The sequence below is a fragment of the Dipodomys spectabilis genome, unplaced genomic scaffold (assembly GCF_019054845.1).
Source record: "Dipodomys spectabilis isolate Male_0828 unplaced genomic scaffold, ASM1905484v1 ptg000628l, whole genome shotgun sequence".
NCBI lineage: Eukaryota > Metazoa > Chordata > Mammalia > Rodentia > Heteromyidae > Dipodomys > Dipodomys spectabilis.
In genome coordinates, this window is record NW_024871305.1 from 2,156,263 (window position 1) to 2,173,472 (window position 17,210).

A 17,210-nucleotide genomic window follows, 5' to 3' on the forward strand; every position below is an offset into this window, starting at 1 on the left:
AGTCGGGTTCGGATCCTACTCTCCTCTTATGCTGCTGGGGCCGTTGCCAAGACAGAGTGTTTCACACGAGGCCCTGCAGGTAGTAAGTGACTGCGACAGAGTGCTGGCGCTAACGCTGACACCGACTTGCAAAGATGAGCAGTCGTCCTGGCACTGGCCTCTGTGCAGGGTCAGGGGCCTGGAGAAAGCACAAGGCTTGGGAGCCAACCCCTGTTGGCGTCAGAGAACCTTTGTGTACTCCAGGAACCTAGAGAAAAGGCTGGGGCCTCTTAAGAGGCCAGAGGAGTTCATAGGCATCACTATCAGTGGACGAGCCTCAAATGTGTAAGCACATGATGTCAGCCAGACTCCCTACCCAGCCACTGAAGGGTAGGGAGAGGTGCAGGTAATTTTATTCTATTCAGGTTGCAGGGGAGGAAATGGAGGCACAGAAGGTTCAGTCCCACAGCCAGGGCATTACAGAGTCATCTTGACCTAGACATGGATGTGGTACAAATAGCTGGAGTACAGCCAGGTACCAGGGGTCCACGTCTGTAATCCTAGCTACTCAGGAGGCTGAGATCTGAGGATCTTAGTTTGAAACCAGCTCAGCCAGGAAAGTCTGAGACTCTTATCTCCAATTAACCACCAAACAACCTGGAAGTGTGGCTCAAGTGGTAGAGTGCCAGACTTGAGTGAAAAGCAAAGGGACAGGATCCAGGGCTTGAATTCAAGCCCCGGTACTGGCACTGAAATTGGCAATGAATTTATAAGGTAATACATATATATATATATACATAGATACACACACACACACACACACACACACATATATGAGATGAAATACTACTTTTGAGAACAAGGCCCAGGTACCATGTGTTAAATGAACAGGCATTTAGGAGGGCTCAGGAATATGAGTGCCTTTAGAACAGGGAAGGGCGTTAGAAGATTTAGAGTGCTCCAGATTTAGTGTACAACTGGCTAACAGTGGTTCATGCTGTAATGCTAGCTACTTGGGAGGTTGAGAGCAGAAGGATTACGATTCAAGTCCAGCCCCAGGCAAAAAAGTTCACGAGACTCCATCTCCAACATAACAAGCAAAGCATGGCTCAAGTGGTAAAGCACCAGCCAAGCAGGCTCAGGTCTGTGAGTTCAAACTCCAGTACCAAAACGGACGTTTCACCCGAGGCCAATATCCATGTAGATATAACTGATAGGGATTATATAGAAATGATAGGGATAAAGACAAATGATTTAGACATAGATACATCCCAACATACGCTTGTGGAACTAAATGCCTATCCCAACAGACGTTGGGTAAATACCGAGTTGCTTTAAGCAATGCCCTTTAAGATCATTCTGCTTCTACTGGCCAAGAAACCCACCCATGTAGAGCGAGCACGGGTACTAGTATCCCATTTGTGCAAGTTTGCAGTGAATCTGAAATCGCACTTAATTGTACAAATACAAGTGCAGTCCTGACTGATATGTGAAGTGGAAAGGGAAACTACCATAAATTTTTAAGAGTTAAGAATGATATAGTTTCAGAGTGTATTTATGCTACTGCCACATAGGGACTTTTAAATAATTTAACAAGTTAAATTATTTAACTGCTGAGCAGAAGCATTCCCCATGATTTGTTGGGGCAAGTCTTTAATTAGGCAGGTTGTGAATAATGCAAATTTGGGTGTGCTTTTTTAATTTTTTTGGACCAGGTCTCTTGAATGAAATGCACTCAGCCTGTAGACGTGTGGCTGGGCTGTGGAGGGTACGTGCTGGTAGAAACAAATAGAGTCCCTTGCAAGAAGAAAGAATAATATAAAAACCTGAGTAGCTTCTAGTCATGAAAAAGAAAAATCATACAGGTAATCAAACACTGTCAACACCAGATAGGTGCTCCAGAAGTCATAAGCAGGAACATAATTATCAGAGAGCTTAGGAGGGTATTTCAGACAGAGCAGAATAAATAAAGAAGAGATTAAATAGAGGTAAAGCCGAAGAGTTGGTGCAAGGCCAGTTCACATATGGCTTTCAAGTCATGACATGTCACCAGGAAGTTCTGAACAAAGATTTTTAAAGGGATCATCTGGGCAGCAAATCATAACTTGAGTAATAAAAACTATACTAAAGGCCACCATTTCCTGAGCACTTGTGATATATGAGACATTATCCTCAATGCCTTGTCTAGGATACCTCAGGATTTCTTTCACTGTTGGCCTATGCGTTGCTAAAGTTGCCTCTTCACCAGAATGCAAGTTAGTGAGGGCAAGAATCTTGCTTTAGCTCCTGAATCCTTAGCCCACAGCACAATGCCTGCCATCTACTGGGACAGCCCTGCATTTTGTTGTTGAATGAAGCTCTACGGGTCAGTCCCTACTCCAGACAAGAGAAGTGAGTGAGTCTCATTGTCTGTTGCCCAAACTACCAGTCTGAACAAATCTGTGCTTCATGGCCCATCCCCAGGAGAAGAATTTCCACCTATGGGGACAACGCTCAGAAAGAATAATAGTCTACATGAAGCATTTAAGGACTTGTTGTACACGTTGCCAATCTTCACTCTTGTTTTTAAGTTTCAAGGTTAACTTGATTCTGAGATTAACCTTGAAAAGGTGCTTCTCAAGAGCCTGCTGGGAAGTGTCTCACTTCGCTTAATCGCATTCCATTCCCCACTTCTTTTTTTAGAATTTTTATTGTAATTATAAAGGTGATGAACAGAGGTGTTACCGTCTCCTAAGTCACGTACTGAGTACATTTCATGGTGGACAATGACACCTTTTCTTCCACTCTCTCCAGCTTTTCCCTCCAATCCCTGCTATAGGGTCTAGTGAGTACCACTGCTGCATTTGTTCACCCTTTATCTCTACATTTCTGTGCGCCTCCTTCCCCCCAACCCCATACAACCAAAGATGAACAAACAAGACCAAAAATTCTTATTTCCATTTCCTGGAATCCATTCTCCATTTACATCCCCTGGAGGTTAAGCTCCTTCCATTCAAGCTCCTTCTTGTGTTACTTCTGCACAGAGTTCTTTCTGAGCTGAAAAAGGGGAGGGTACACACACACACACACACACACACACACACACACACTAGGTATATGTACACCTAGTAACCTAGTATTATATTAGCTCCCAGCAACCTGAGACAAAGCTTTCTTCCCAAGGGCTGCTGCACACCAAGTCAAGCTTCCTCTGTGCACGGTCTCACGGTTTGTTTACAACACCTTTAGACCCTAGCCATAGCCACTCATTAGTCATTCAGCTTCTCTCTTCCCCATGGAGCTCCAGGCTGAGGGTAAAAATAACTACTAAGATGGACCAACTTCCCGACCTCAGGGGGTTTACTACCAGTGGGAGCTCCCAGTCCAGTCCTCGCCTACCGATGTTCCCAAATCAAGCTAAATTCATCATGGGTTATGTTGGTATTTCTTGTCTTGATTTTCCATCTCTGTTCTTCATTGAGGGAAAATTGGTAACACTTCACTTATTTCCTCTTTTCTCTAGAGTGCACCTTAGTCTGTTTGGTACATGAGCCTCCTCCAGACCTTCCCGGCTTCAAATACTATGGAGTTTGGTGTTTTTTCTTTGCATTTCAGGTCACTTATCCTTGAACTCAGAGCCTAGGCACTATCCCTAAGCACTTTTGCTCAAGGCAAGTGCTCTACCACTTTGAGCCATGTTTTTTTGAGTAGTTGGAGATAAGAGTCTCACGAGGACTTTTCAGCACAGGTTGACTTCAAACCATGATCCTCAGATTCACTCTAATGAGTAGCTAGGATTACAGGCATGAGCTAGCCGTGCCCGGCTCTGAGAAACCATTTTTAATCAATGAGTTGTGATTAGTCTCAGTACCAATGGAATGCTGAGACCTAGAAATCATGACCATGACCCTGCAAACCAAGCATGAGCAAAATATTTACGTGACCAGGAAATAGCAGTAGAATGAACACTTTCTCCTAGTGTAGTAGACTTGTTGTTTCTGCTGCTGTGTTATTGTTATAAAGAAAATGCAAAGCCCAGAGCTGGTGGCTCATGCCTATAATCCCAGCTACTCAGGAGACTGAGATCTAAAGATCAAAGTAGAAAAACCAACTCTGGGCAGGAAAGTCTCTGAACTTCTATCTCCAATTAACCACCAAAAAGCCAGAAATGCATCTGTAGCTTAAGTGGTAGAGCATTAACCTTCAGCACAAAAGCTCAGGGACAGTGCCCAGGCTCTGAGTTCAAGTTCACCCACACACATACAAATGCAATTAGAATGTTTAATAATGAATGTGGGAGGGATCGAGAGTGGATACCTGCAGGCAGGTTGTCAGGATCTGTTTCCAAGCCCTACAGGGAGAAGAAAAGGAAGAATCCAGAAAGACTGCACTGTAATCTTCGGGGGAGGAAAGTAGGCCTCTTGAAGGCACAAAGGTGACTAAACACGATGACATCAGCTCCTCTGAGTTTCCCTGAAGGGTGAGGAAAGATGTATTACCTGTAGTAGGTAAGGTGCGTACAGGAGTTTTTTCCAGAGCAGCACCTTCTCTACCCAAAGGAGGCATGGGGATTTTATTTGGGAAACCCATGCATAGTTATATAAGAAAGCACCGACATAAATATTGAGGGTCAAGCACATTCCTAAGCATATTTAATTTAAGGATATCATTTGAGAAAATACAGGACAGCAGACACAGGGGCAAGCTTAGACTGAGATGGAGAAGTGTGTGTTGGAAAGGTTAGACTGGCAGCTGGGAATAGTCCAAGCATGCTTAGCTTATATTATAAAGATGGGACATAGGAACGCCTCTAAACAAGCTCAGCTTTCTTCAAACACGTTTAGTTGGGTCTTTTGGTCCTTCTGACTCTTTGCTCTTTGCTCTTAATTGATGAGTCTACGAGTCATACTTTGATGCAGACCTGCAAGATGGACATATCTTCCAATATCCCACAACCAGAAGAAAGATTTCTTCCAATCTCTCCAACTTCCTCTGAGACTTCTCGATGGTTTTTCTACCTAGATATCCTTTCAAGATGGAGACTTTGGCCAGGTACCAGTGGCTGATGCCTGTTATCCTAACAACTCAGGAGGCTGAGCTCTGAGGATCATGGTTCAAAACCAGCCTGGGCAGGAAAGTCCAGGAGACTCTTATCTCCAATGAACTGCCAGAAAACTGGAAGTGGCACTGTGGCTCAAGTGGTAGAGTGTTCATCTTAAGCTGAAGAGCTCAAGGACAGCACCCAGACCCAGAGTTCAAGCCCCACGACTGACTGACAACAACAACAACAAAAAAAAAAGAAGAGCAAAGGGGACCCTAGCCTCCCTGGTCCCATAATCCACCACGGAAGGGCGTGTCGTGGCCTCTTTCCCCAAGGAAAACTGCCCTTGGAGAATTGCTTTATTTGACTTCATGCTATCATATAGTTGAATTATAACTAAACTTGACCCCTGGTCATACTACAGCAAGATCATTTCCTGCAATTTTTTAATGATGTGCTTGGCACTTTCCACTTGAGAATACAATGTGCACCTGTCCTTGGCAGTGACGGAGCCCAGCAGGAGATGAGTGCCAGGAGCCAAGAGCCCACTGGAAGAGCAGCCAAAACCACCCTGGGTCTGGGAGCCGGCAGGAGAGGCTACACAGCAAGTGAAACCCTCCGCGGTTCGTACTGCCACTCGGCATATTGTGGAGTAGAAGCTCTATAAGGTTCCCTCCGCTCTCCCAGGCCACATGGCTCCCGGGCAGCAGGACCGTGACGCTGGAATGCGGTGCCTCCCAACTTCATCTCCTCTCTGCCCAGCTAGTTCCCCACTCTCACCTGGGCAGCCGGCCGCTGCCTGCTGGCCTTCAGGCGTGCACAGCTATAATTATTGAGCACCACCTGGCTCTGAGTATCACCGCCAGCCAGCACAATGACATGGTACTATTGTTCTATTGAATGGCACTATTGTATGCCAGAACTGAGTGAAATAGCCAAGGTAATGAAATCAGAGGAGGGGGTGGTGATAAAAGCCCTGACATTCACCAGATAATTGCATAGGTCATTTCAAGGGGGTGGAGGGGGAGTTCTATGGCTGTAACAAGCAGGATCTGGGGATTGAGAAAACTCGCCGGAGACTTAAACACGTGACGATCAAAGCACTACTTAAGTAGTTTTCACTCACACGTGATGGTGTGGGTGGGGGGAACCTTTGACATTTTTTTGGAGACCTTCCTATCATCCTAACTGGGGAATGATGTCCTCCTGGCATTCTAGAATAGAGGTGAAGGTGACTGCTAAGCACCCTACAATGCCCAGAATACCTTCAACAGTGGAGAATTTCCCAATCCAAATGGCAATAGCACCCAGAGTGAGAAACTCTGATGTAGGTGAAAATTTGAAGGTGAAAAGGTCAGCCCTATGAAAGGATGGGGGCGGGGCATGTTCCAGGTGAAAGAAACAGCCGAGGTCCAGATCTTGCAGGGCCTTCTGGTCTCCAGCAGAAGTTTGGATTTCTATTCTCAAGAGTGAAATGCTCTGAAGGGTCTTAGACACTTGAAGGGACGTAGACACTCAGCATGCTCCCTAGAGAATGGGTTAAATAGCTAAAAGTAGAATCCCAGAGGCCAGCTTGGGGAAGAAGCAAAGGCAAATTTGGCTAGATGAGAGGCAGGAGACAGAGAAAGCAGAAGATGTATTCAGATGCGTTCTGAAAGTAACAGATGAATAGGAAACCGAGACTAAAGGTAATTCTTGGGATTCTAGTCTCTGTCTAGAAGTAAATGGTACAGCCTACCAAGATGGAAGACCCAGAGGGGAAATGGCCCCAACTCAAGAGCTCAGCCCTCTAAGTCAGACCTGCATGCCTAGCACACCATTGCGATTGCAGACACACAGCACTGGAGAAAACAATTGCTTATACAAAGTTTGGAGCAGTGGTTTTATTTGCAGTGTAGGCCTGCATGTTAGCTTCACCTGTATGAGGGCTTTCCAAAGAAACACCAGGTACACGCCTTACATCAAACGAGCAAGTCTGAGCTCTAGCACGGGGTGCCCAGGCCTCTGTGGTAGGTTGAATGAGACTTGAGGAACTACCTCCAAGTGGAGAAAATCCCTGGACACACAGTGTCCACAACCAAGCTTCACCTTCCCGCTTTACCCAATGAGCTCTCTCTATTCTGTGTCTGTGGGAAATTCTATCTCCATTGCTTCAGTGGTTGACTGAATTCTCTGTCAAAACATGAATGGCTCCCAGTCTAGGGAGTTCATGGGATAAGTCCAAGTGCCTCAACTCTGAGCCACTGGCCATTAAAGTCAGGAAATTCTTAAGGTAGGGACTGCCATGTACATGTTCAGAGGTTTAGGCAACAACCTAGCCTCATCAGTAGGTGTAGCCACCCCAACGATGACAACTTAAATTATCTCCAGACATTGCCAGACATTCTCTTAGGAGGACTTATCGCCAGTGAAGAACCATTGTCAAGGGCAAAGATGGCACTAGACCAACCCTTATTCATAGGGAATGTTGATAAAGGTCATGAAAGGGACACAGCTGGCCAGATCTAATTGAACTTGGCAGGGCCTTCAAGATAAGAGTTCAATGTGCAATTACCTCTTCAAGCCACTGATAAGCAAACTGCCTTTCTGTTTTTATTATTTTATTGCTATTGTGGTGAGGGGTTACAGTTACATGAGTCAGAGTACATGTGAGCCATGTCTCCCTCCCCTCCCTCCCCCTCTCTCAGTTTTTCCCTCCCATCCCCTCCCAATGCCTTTGTCCCCTACACCAACTAGAGCAAGAGATGAGATTCTCGTGGCTTCTAGTTTTGCTCTACTTCATTAATTAGCATAATCATTTTCTCACAGTCAACCCCTGCTTTTAATGTCTAAGCCACGCCCAAATTTCTCCCCTCCCCAAAACGGCTTCTTTTGATCTTACTGTTGCCTAGAGATAACTTCCCAGCTTGCTCCTTCCTTTCCGCATAGCATTCTCGAAACTTCAGAGTGTCCTGATAACGTCGCTGACTATGACTTTGCCTTGATGTTCCATCCCATACCCTTCCCTAAAGCACTTCTCTCTGATCAGCACCCCATGGAATGGAATCCACCCATCTCCCCTCATTCCACTCAATCTCTTCTCCAAGTCAGGGGTTGTTTATAAGGCTCTTCCGTGAAACCCTGTACCACCTTCCACCTCCCGACACAGGCCACAGCCCACTTCCTCACCCTGATCTCTGCCTACACTCTCCTCTCAGATGCCTTCTCAACTTCCAGAGCTTTGTCCTCCCTGCCTATGTGGACAAATTGCCTATTTTTCTCTCTAGTCTTAAGCTCTTTCTTGAACGTTAGCCTCTCTTCACTTTACCTGGGCATCTGGATCCAAGGCTGGCCTGTTGGATTCAACACTTCTCAAGCAAAATCTGACTTCTCAAAGTCAGATCCTTCTCAATTTCTTAAGAACTACTGTTTCTCTTAGTAGTAATAGCCATTTTCACATCCTAGGATTCATTCTCCATAGCCTTCGCTACTTTTTTTATTTTGATTGAACTCAGAATCCTGAACATGCTAAGCAAATACATTACCACTTAATTTATGTCTCCAGCTTGTTAATATTATATTATTATTGTTATTATTTATTTTTCTTCTTTACCATCACCATCATTATTATTTTGAGAAACTAAATCGATTCAGGTTGAATTCTAACTCTCAATCCTCCTGTTTTTGTCTCCTAAGTAGCTGGGATTATAAACATGGACCTCTGCACCGAGACAGTATTCCTCGCTTGAAACAGCTGCTGCACACAGGGAGCCCGTGTGGACACCAAGCTTTATACTGGGGACACCCAGCCCCCACTAGCTTCGCAAGCTAGACAGTCAAAATGAGGGGCTCACACGGACGCTGGTAAGAGTTCTGCTCAGGAGGCCCTGGGTGCAGCAGGCTCTGCAGCAAACCAGCAGTTGGGTGCGGTGAGCTGTTCATTGCTGGGTCATTGGTGGAGTCAGGGGAAAAGAAGACAGACATTGCAGCACGAAGACCCTCCCATCACACTCAAATGATCAGAAGTTCATGTGAATCATCCATCAAGACTCTCTTCTAAGTGGTGATTTGCATTTCCAATTCATGACCTGCGCCCAGTCTCCCATGCTCCTCCCTCCTCTCGCTTCTCCCCACTTCTCCCCTCTCAGATCTTGCATTTCCTTGTCATATCCTTGTTTCTTATCTATCTCCCACACTGCATTCTACGTCTATTAGAGGTAATGGACACATGCTATTTGTCTCTGTTTCCAACAGCTGGCACAGAGTGCCCGATCAATATCGGTGAAATCATGAATCTTCTTTCCACACTATCAACTACAGTTCTTTTTTTTTAACCCTTCTGGGCAAGAGCTACCTTCCCCAAATTTCACCACAACCTTATGCCAGGTTCTGAATAATAAGGTAGAGATGCCTGTATGTTATTTGATTCCCTAGCACTATAAGAAATTAAACCATCAACAGCATGGCCTGCCCTCCTCCAACCCTGTAGGGTAAGAGGGGCTCAGGAAGAAAGAAAACATCTGAACAGGCTGGGAATATGGCTCCGTGGTAGAGTGCTTGCCTAGCATGCATGAAGCCCTGGGTTTGATTCCTCAGTACCACATACACAGAAAGAGCTGGAAGTAGCCCTGTGGCTTAAGTGGTAGAGTGTTAGTCTTGAGCAAAAAGAAGCTCAGGGACATTGCCCAGGCCCTGAGTTCAAGCCCCAGGACTGGCAAAAAGGAAAAGAAAACCTCTGAACATTTTACCTAAAGCAAAGGTTCCAAATCCAGTGCCTCCTGGATTGTCTCTCTAGCAGAAAAACTGCAATGACAACTCACAATAAAGGATCAGGACTGAGAAGACACAGGGAGGAAAAATGCAAGCCGCGAGGACAGTCACATGGAGCACTCTTGGGGAAAGAGCCGAGGACAGATACAACATAGAGCCAAAGACATGGACTCCGGACAATGCCTGCCCAGAGATAGGAAAACCCAGAGACGGCAGCTAAGGCCTGGAGTTGCAGGTGACCATCACAAAAAGACAGCAGAGACAAGGATTAAGTAAGTGGGCAGCTGGACAATTTGTTGTATCCAATTACTGGGGGGGGGGGGTGTAGGACATTTCACCAACATCATTCATACATTCATAATTCACTCATTCTCATTGTATTGGGTATAACCTGCTTCAACCTAAGAAAAATGCCAAGCTCACAGAAGTGACCTTGCCTCTGCCCTCAGGCTGCTCATAACACAGCTGGGCAAGTTTCCATTCCAATCAAACGGTGCACCTACAACTCCCAATAAAATCACCATTCACACTTACAGAACTGCCTAGGTTCAACAATACCCTTTCATGCTTTCTTGTGGAGAGTTAAGAGAAAGCATAAGCTTCATGATTAAAAAAAAAAAGGAGTATGTGTTTATTAAAAACAAAATCTGATAAGACTGAGGTGTGGCTAGTATGTTCAAGGCTTGGGATTCAATACCCCAGCACTATCAAACAAACAAACAAACAAAAACCCTGACAGACTGGGTTACAGGCGTGGAAGAAGGGAGAGGGGAGGAGAGAGGAGGGGGCAGGGAGGGGGCGGCCCTGACTCAATGTCACAGCCATCCCACCCCCCCCTTGCAGTATCGAGGACTCTGCTCAGTCATTTTTACTTCCGTATTTCCAACTACAAATGACAGTCTACTTGAATCACCTTCCGTGGCTTTCGAATGCAATTCTGAGGTCAAATCTAGCGTATGGCATCTCTCAAATCATCAACCTCTTCACGAGGCCCTATTCCTGGCCATGATGCCCTCCTTTCATTGCTCCTAGTATGCCTCCCTTATATCCAGCCACTTGCCCAAGGCTGCACCAGACAGATGCCCAGTACATCCTTGCCGACTGAGTAGAGACATGTTATCTTGGGAGACTTTGTGGTCCAGTACTGACTGCAGCTACAACGTTGCTGCTGCTGATGGTTAGAAGGACGGCTTCGGGTGTCAGGGGCATCTCATCTCTGCTACCTAGTAGGTCACATCCATCAGTTCACAAAATGGGAAACTATCAAGGTTGTGAGAACCACATGTGAAATGCATGGAAAGGGGTTGGTGTTTCTCAATGAGAGACCCTGACTTGGTCACCAGCCACACACACACACACACACACACACACACACACACACACACACACACACATGCTAAGCACAGAGAGGTTATTTCTCTTAGTCTACTGTCAATGTCAATTCATTTACTACTCTAATGTTGTAGGCAAAGGAGTTCAAATCTCAAGATGATGCCAGAGGCATCCCAACTCCTAGACCTTGAAAGGACTATGGAATGATTCTCAGGAGTCGCTATCCTCCTTTTACTCCTCATTGAGAGCATAATAAATAAAAGACCTTTACTTAAAGCGTTTTCCATTTCTGCCTGGTGTGGTGGCTCACGCCTGTCATCCTAGATACTCAGGAGGCTGAGATCTGAGGATCATAGTTCAAAGCCAGCCCAGGCAGGAAAGTCCATGCAACTCTTATCTCCAATAAACCACTCCAAAAACCAGAAGTGGTGCTGTGGCTCAAGTAGAGCACATGCCTTGAGCTGAAGAGCTGAAGGGCAGTGCCCAGGCCCAGAGTTCAAGCCCCATGACCAACAACAACAACAAAAAACACTTTGCTTTTCTGTATCAGTTGTATCTTGATGTGAAATTTTCCATTAAAAAGTCCCTGATGTCATGAGCTAGGTGTGGCATGGTAGATGCTTAACTGAAAAGCCTGGAATGCCTTCCTCTTATTTTTTTTTTCTAGAAAACTAATTTTTAAGGAGACCCTTCTCCCAGCACCCCCACTTTGGCTGGAAAGCAGTGAAAGAGTCTCTCCCTCACCCCCAGTGCCTCCTGCGCCCCCCCCCCACAATGCACACACGGCCTGAGTCAGGAGTGTCCTCCCCGCTGAATTTTGAAGTTTCCAGCTTTGTGGCCAACAAATCAGCAGTTATCACACCACAGTTGAGAAAGCCCCGGAGGGCCAGAGTGAGTGGAAAAGTACAGTGGGCTGCGCCCCTCCCAAAATGTTTAGAGGGGGGCGAGAAGGACGGATCCTATGTAATCTCAGATAAAGGAGGTCCAGCCCCAGTGAACATGAGTCCTAGGAAAGCAATAGGAGAGCTTCTGATTCGACCACTTGCTCCTATTGCTTCTAGAAGGTAAGTGGCACATACTGCATCCCCAGTTAGTGTTTACTGCCAATGCCACCTCCAGTGTACAGAGGAGAAAACAAACCTAAAGGCTCCAAGCTTGGAAGTGGCTCTGTGGCTCAAGTGGTAGAGCGCTCGCCTTGAGCTGAAGAGCTGAGGGACAGCGCCCAGGCCCAGAGTTCAAGCCCCACGACCGACAAAAAAAAAAAAAAAAAAAAAAAGCTCCAAGCTGAGTACCAACGACCTGAGTACGGCTAGCGTTAGGTACACAGAGATGGTTCCTGGATCCCTCGACCATCTTTTCTGTGCATTGACCCTTGGAGATCCACCCACTTAATCTCTGAAACCACCACCAGTGATCCCAGAGGGAGGCTGAAGTGTTTATGGAGGCTGAGGGTCCTCTCCTCCCTCCCACCACCAGGGGGCATAGAAAGGGGATGAGGCTGACCTTAACTAATGATTGACAGCTGTGATGCCCTTAACTGATGATTGATGATTGACAGATGCAATGTCCTCAAGATTATACCCCTTACCTCCCAATCAGGGCCACCTCATCTGCCCAGGTGACCCCCCAAAGACTTCCCTGCGGTCCTTACTTGGCCTCCCCGTTCCCTGTCCATTTGGCTGGGAAACCCTCCTAATACATCTCTGTCACCCCAGTCTTGATCTCATTCAGCCTCGGGGGACCCCACACACACCCTAGGCAGGGAACATTTGAGATCCAAACCCACACCTGCCAGACTATCAAGGCTTTTCTCTTGGTATTAAGCTTGAAATGTTTTGTGCGATCATGCCAATTAATTTCGCAGTCTTTTTTTTTTTTTTTTTTTAATGTATCAAACAGCCACTTTAGCCTCCAGAACCTTGGAGACAAACACATGTTCAAACACTCTGCACATGAATACTATAATTATATTGTCTTGGAGGCAAACGAGCTTTGAACACCTTCGCAAAATGAAAAAAAGACTCAAAGGACAAAAGTTGAGTTGGTTTTGTTTTTTTTTACTTATATTTATAAATTGTCCTTCACCTGAGTCCATGGTTAAATAGAAACTAAAACCAACTCAATCCATTAAATTTTAACTCTCTTTTAAGTGTGTGTATGATATAAATTATACAATGACATTGCAGAAAATAGAAATCAAGGGGCAGAAAAACATCCACGTATTCTGCTTCAATTATTCACAAGCTACTTCCTTTATAAACAATTTCCTTCCTTTTGTTTATCTGTTTCCAAACTCTTCCCTTAACCTCCTAGCAATTTGCACAATGGGTATGAGTGTTCCCTGGTCCTGGGGCTTGAACTCACAGCTCGGGCGCTGTCCCTGAGCTTTTTTGCTCAAGGCTAGCACTCTACCACTTGAACTACAGCTTCACTTCTGGCTATCTGGTGGTTAATTGGACATGAGAGTCACACAGACTTTCCAGCCCAGCCTGGCTTTGAATCATGATCCTCAGATCTTAGTCTCCTGAGTAGCTGGGGATTACAGGCATGAACTACCAGCACTTGGCAAGACTCACTTTTTATATGCACGTTCATGTTTATTTGCCTACCCTTGCCCTACCAAAATGTGTACCAATGTATGTAGCACATGCCAAAAGGAAAGGAAGCTTTCCAAATTCCAAGTGGTTTCTTCTCTTTTCTGCTTGTTTCTTGTTTTAAACAAGTTTCTAGTCTCATTGAAGGAGTTTATTCACAAAGGTCTGGAAACTTCAGGAGAACATTGAGCCTTGTTTTCCAGGGTGAAGATGACAGCAAAACCTAGGGGTAACATTCCAGTCACCCTCAACTATTTGTACTTCTTGTCTTCATTCTCAGTGCTTTTAATTGCTAAGCATTTCATTTCAGGATTAGTCACAGGGCTTGAGTTGCCTAACTAAGTCGGTTATCTTAGATTTTAGACACAGTCAAAAGTCACAAAGACTGCGTGGGTTCTCTGAGCTGGATGTATATTTTATAAGTCTAAATACATCGTTCCAGCTTCAAGCACAGAGGGTGAAAAGCACTGAGGAGATAAACAAGCAAGTGTGGATTCCTGCAAACCCCAAGGTTTGCCTGAGTTTATCCTGGGATTAAGTATGCTCATTAATTAGCTATAGAAGTGCTGAGCCCTGGAATTGGTTTTCTAAGAGTAACCAGACCTCCGGGAGACCCCGAGTCTCCATCATGGCATGGCTAATTTTCTTTTTGGAGAAATGCTGAATTGTTCTGTTTTCTTCCATGCTACTGAAAAAGTACAAAAACTGAGTCTGACCTAGAAAGACTCTGAAATTCTTGTGTGGTGCTTGCTACCGGCCACACACATCCATTATATCTGCACTCCAGATGCTCTGGGAGGTCATCAGGATTGTAGGGACCCCGTAAAAGACCCAGCCAAGCTCCCAGAAGCAAGAATCCAGGTGCATGAAACCAGCTATTCATGCAGATAAATGTCCCAGGGATTGAATTGTCTACTTTTTTTTTTTTTTAATTTAAAGGAGCTCATCATCTGCAGCTTTTCAAAACTCCAGCAAGCACCAACTTGTATTTCATTTCATGAAAGAATTTTGTTATTGGATTAGAGCAAAAAGGTCAAAAACATACAAAAATCATCTTTCTCTGTGAATTGTCACGATTCCTGATTTTCTTCCAACCACACCTAATGCCTCCTTCATTCCCCAAGGTCACGGTCAAAAGCGGGAAAACCTCCCAGCAAAAGATTCTGCTGAAGTCTGAAATTCATCATCTCACCAGACCATTCTGGGTTATGACAACTCTGTGTAATTCTCATTAAAGCCCTCTCCAAGTTCAAACTCCTCAACTAAACAAACCTGTTTTACAACTCAAAGGAATTTAATTTGGCTTCACACTTTCCGTGGAATGAAACACAAAAGAAGGGAGAAAAAAAAATTGGCAGCTCAGCTAATGAGCAACTCAATTGCTGGCCACGCTGACAACTTGATCTAATTAAGAGTAATATGTCAGGACAACACTTGGACAGAAAAGGTTCCGACAGGGCACAGGCTCCTTGTGGCCAGCAGGCAAAGGCTGCCGCACAGATGAGACCCAGAGACCCAGAGAGGCACAGAGAGACTGGGTCCTGCGAGCTTTCTTTTAGACCTACAGGAGATGGCCAGATTGAGAATCCGATCAGACATTGAATCTCACATCAAAGCTGCACTTAAACCTAAAGACATGGGTGGAGTGCTCCCAGGTGTAATAAAACACGTGCTATTCATATTTATTCCTAAGAAATTGGCAGCTTACCTTATACTTTGCCTCTTACCCAGACAGTCCTCTCCCTCCACCCAAAAATAAAAATAAAAAGATCACATCAAGGCAATACCCTAAGAAATGCTGTGGCTACATGCTTTCATTTTCTCCATGCTAACTTTTTTTTTTTTTTTTATGTTCAAGGCGAACCTGACAGAGTCGTGCTGAAGCAAAGAGAAGAGCAAATCCCGTCCTGTGGGCTCGCTGTAGCCCTGTCTGCTTACCTGTCACCAGCACGGCCTTTCCATCCGCGGGTAGCAGCTCTTCGTCAGCTGTGCAGGTGTGCAGAAGAAAGCAGGACAAGGAGAAGAGGATCAAACTCCAGAAGAAGGGGAGGCTGAGCAGGCAAGCCCCTCCCCAGACGCCGGCCAGGCACAGCATCCAGCTCTGCAAAGGCCTTGAACACTTGCATTTGCAAAGCACTAAGCAACCCAGCACTGCGGTGCCAGACAGACAGAGACACACAGCTTCAGAGGAAAGCATGCTCATTCTCCACGACTTGTGTACACTCTCTTGCTCGGGGAATGGAGTGGGCAAAGGCTAGTTGGAGGCAGCGGTGTTTGTATGAATGGAGAGGTGGGAGGGGAGGGAACAAAAGCGGCGCTGACACCCTTTGAATGAGCATGGATTAAGGATAATCGCACAGACACCTATTCCCAGTGGGTGATTTAAACAGTGCACACTGCAATATAAACACCAGCGCACTTCCTAGTTGCTCATTCCTCCTCCCACCACCCTGCACACACAGCACGCACTGGGACTCGCCCACAAGTCCAGCTTGCATGTGTGCGTGTTTTCATCACTCATGAGTTGGATAAATGACAGAAAGGAAATTGTAAGAGGACAGTCTTTGCCTTTGGACCCCCTTCAGAGTGTCTGCCTGTTTCCTGATATGTGTGTGAGAGAGACAGTGTGTGTGCGTGCGTGCATGTGTGTGTGTGTGTGGAGAGAGAGGGAGGGAGGGAGGGAGGAAGAGGGTAAATCTGGGCTATCGGTCTAGAATCTACCTACCTAGATCCCCAATCTGGCCGGTGTCCACAGATTGCTGACATCTGCACTCACCGCTCCCGCTCCCCCACCAGACAGGCTAAATTTCTGGGCTTAAGAAGGATCCTGAACCAAGAGAAAGACAATCCTTAGCCACTGGCCCACGCCTGTTATTCTAGCTGCCCAGGAGGTTGAGATCACAGTTCAAAGCCAGCCCATGCAGGGAAGTCCATGGGACTCTTAATCTCCAATTAACCAGCAAAAAGCCAGAATTGAAGATATAGCCCAAGTGGCAGAGTGCTAGCCTTGAGCAAAAAGGCTAAAGGACAGAGTATAGGCACTGAATTTTTTTTTTAACTAAAAGGACGCTGATCTTCCCAGAAGGGAGACAGCCCGGGAGGAGCTGGCAACTATGACATCAGAGCTCTGACTGGCTGACGCCCGCACTTTCTTGAGACGGGAGCTGTGTTCCACTTCTCACTGCTCTCTCTCCATCAAGCTCCGCGTCCAGCTCAGCAGTCCCCCTGCTCAGCCTCTATGAATACCAATTCCTTAAGAGATACAGAAATAAAAGAAACAGTGCATGGGAGAGGAAACCAGAGTTTCACCCAAGGGATGAAAAGACTCACTCCACATTGCACGCCAGTGGGACCAGTCTTTTATTTTGGTGGAGGGCAGCACTGAAGGTTAAACGCGGGGCCTCATCCTTGCTGGGCAGGACCTCTGCTGCTTGAGCCACACTAGTTAGAGGCAGAAAGGGAGGGAAAGAAACCAACCCTGGCAGCCTTTGAATTGAGTGCAGGCCGCCGGGTGCGGCTGGTGATGATAGACACCA

The 17,210-nt window shown here is 45.9% G+C and overlaps 1 protein-coding gene across 1 annotated transcript in view; it reads right to left on the bottom strand.

Moving 5' to 3' along the window:
- Hsd17b2 (hydroxysteroid 17-beta dehydrogenase 2) overlaps positions 1-15,877 on the bottom strand; it is a 30,479-nt gene extending 14,602 nt beyond the window's left edge. The window contains exon 1 of the mRNA XM_042671451.1: positions 15,613-15,877. Within this exon, the coding sequence (XP_042527385.1) occupies positions 15,613-15,877 (265 nt within the window). The remainder of the gene's footprint in view (positions 1-15,612) is intronic.
- Between the last annotated feature and the right edge of the window lie 1,333 nt (positions 15,878-17,210).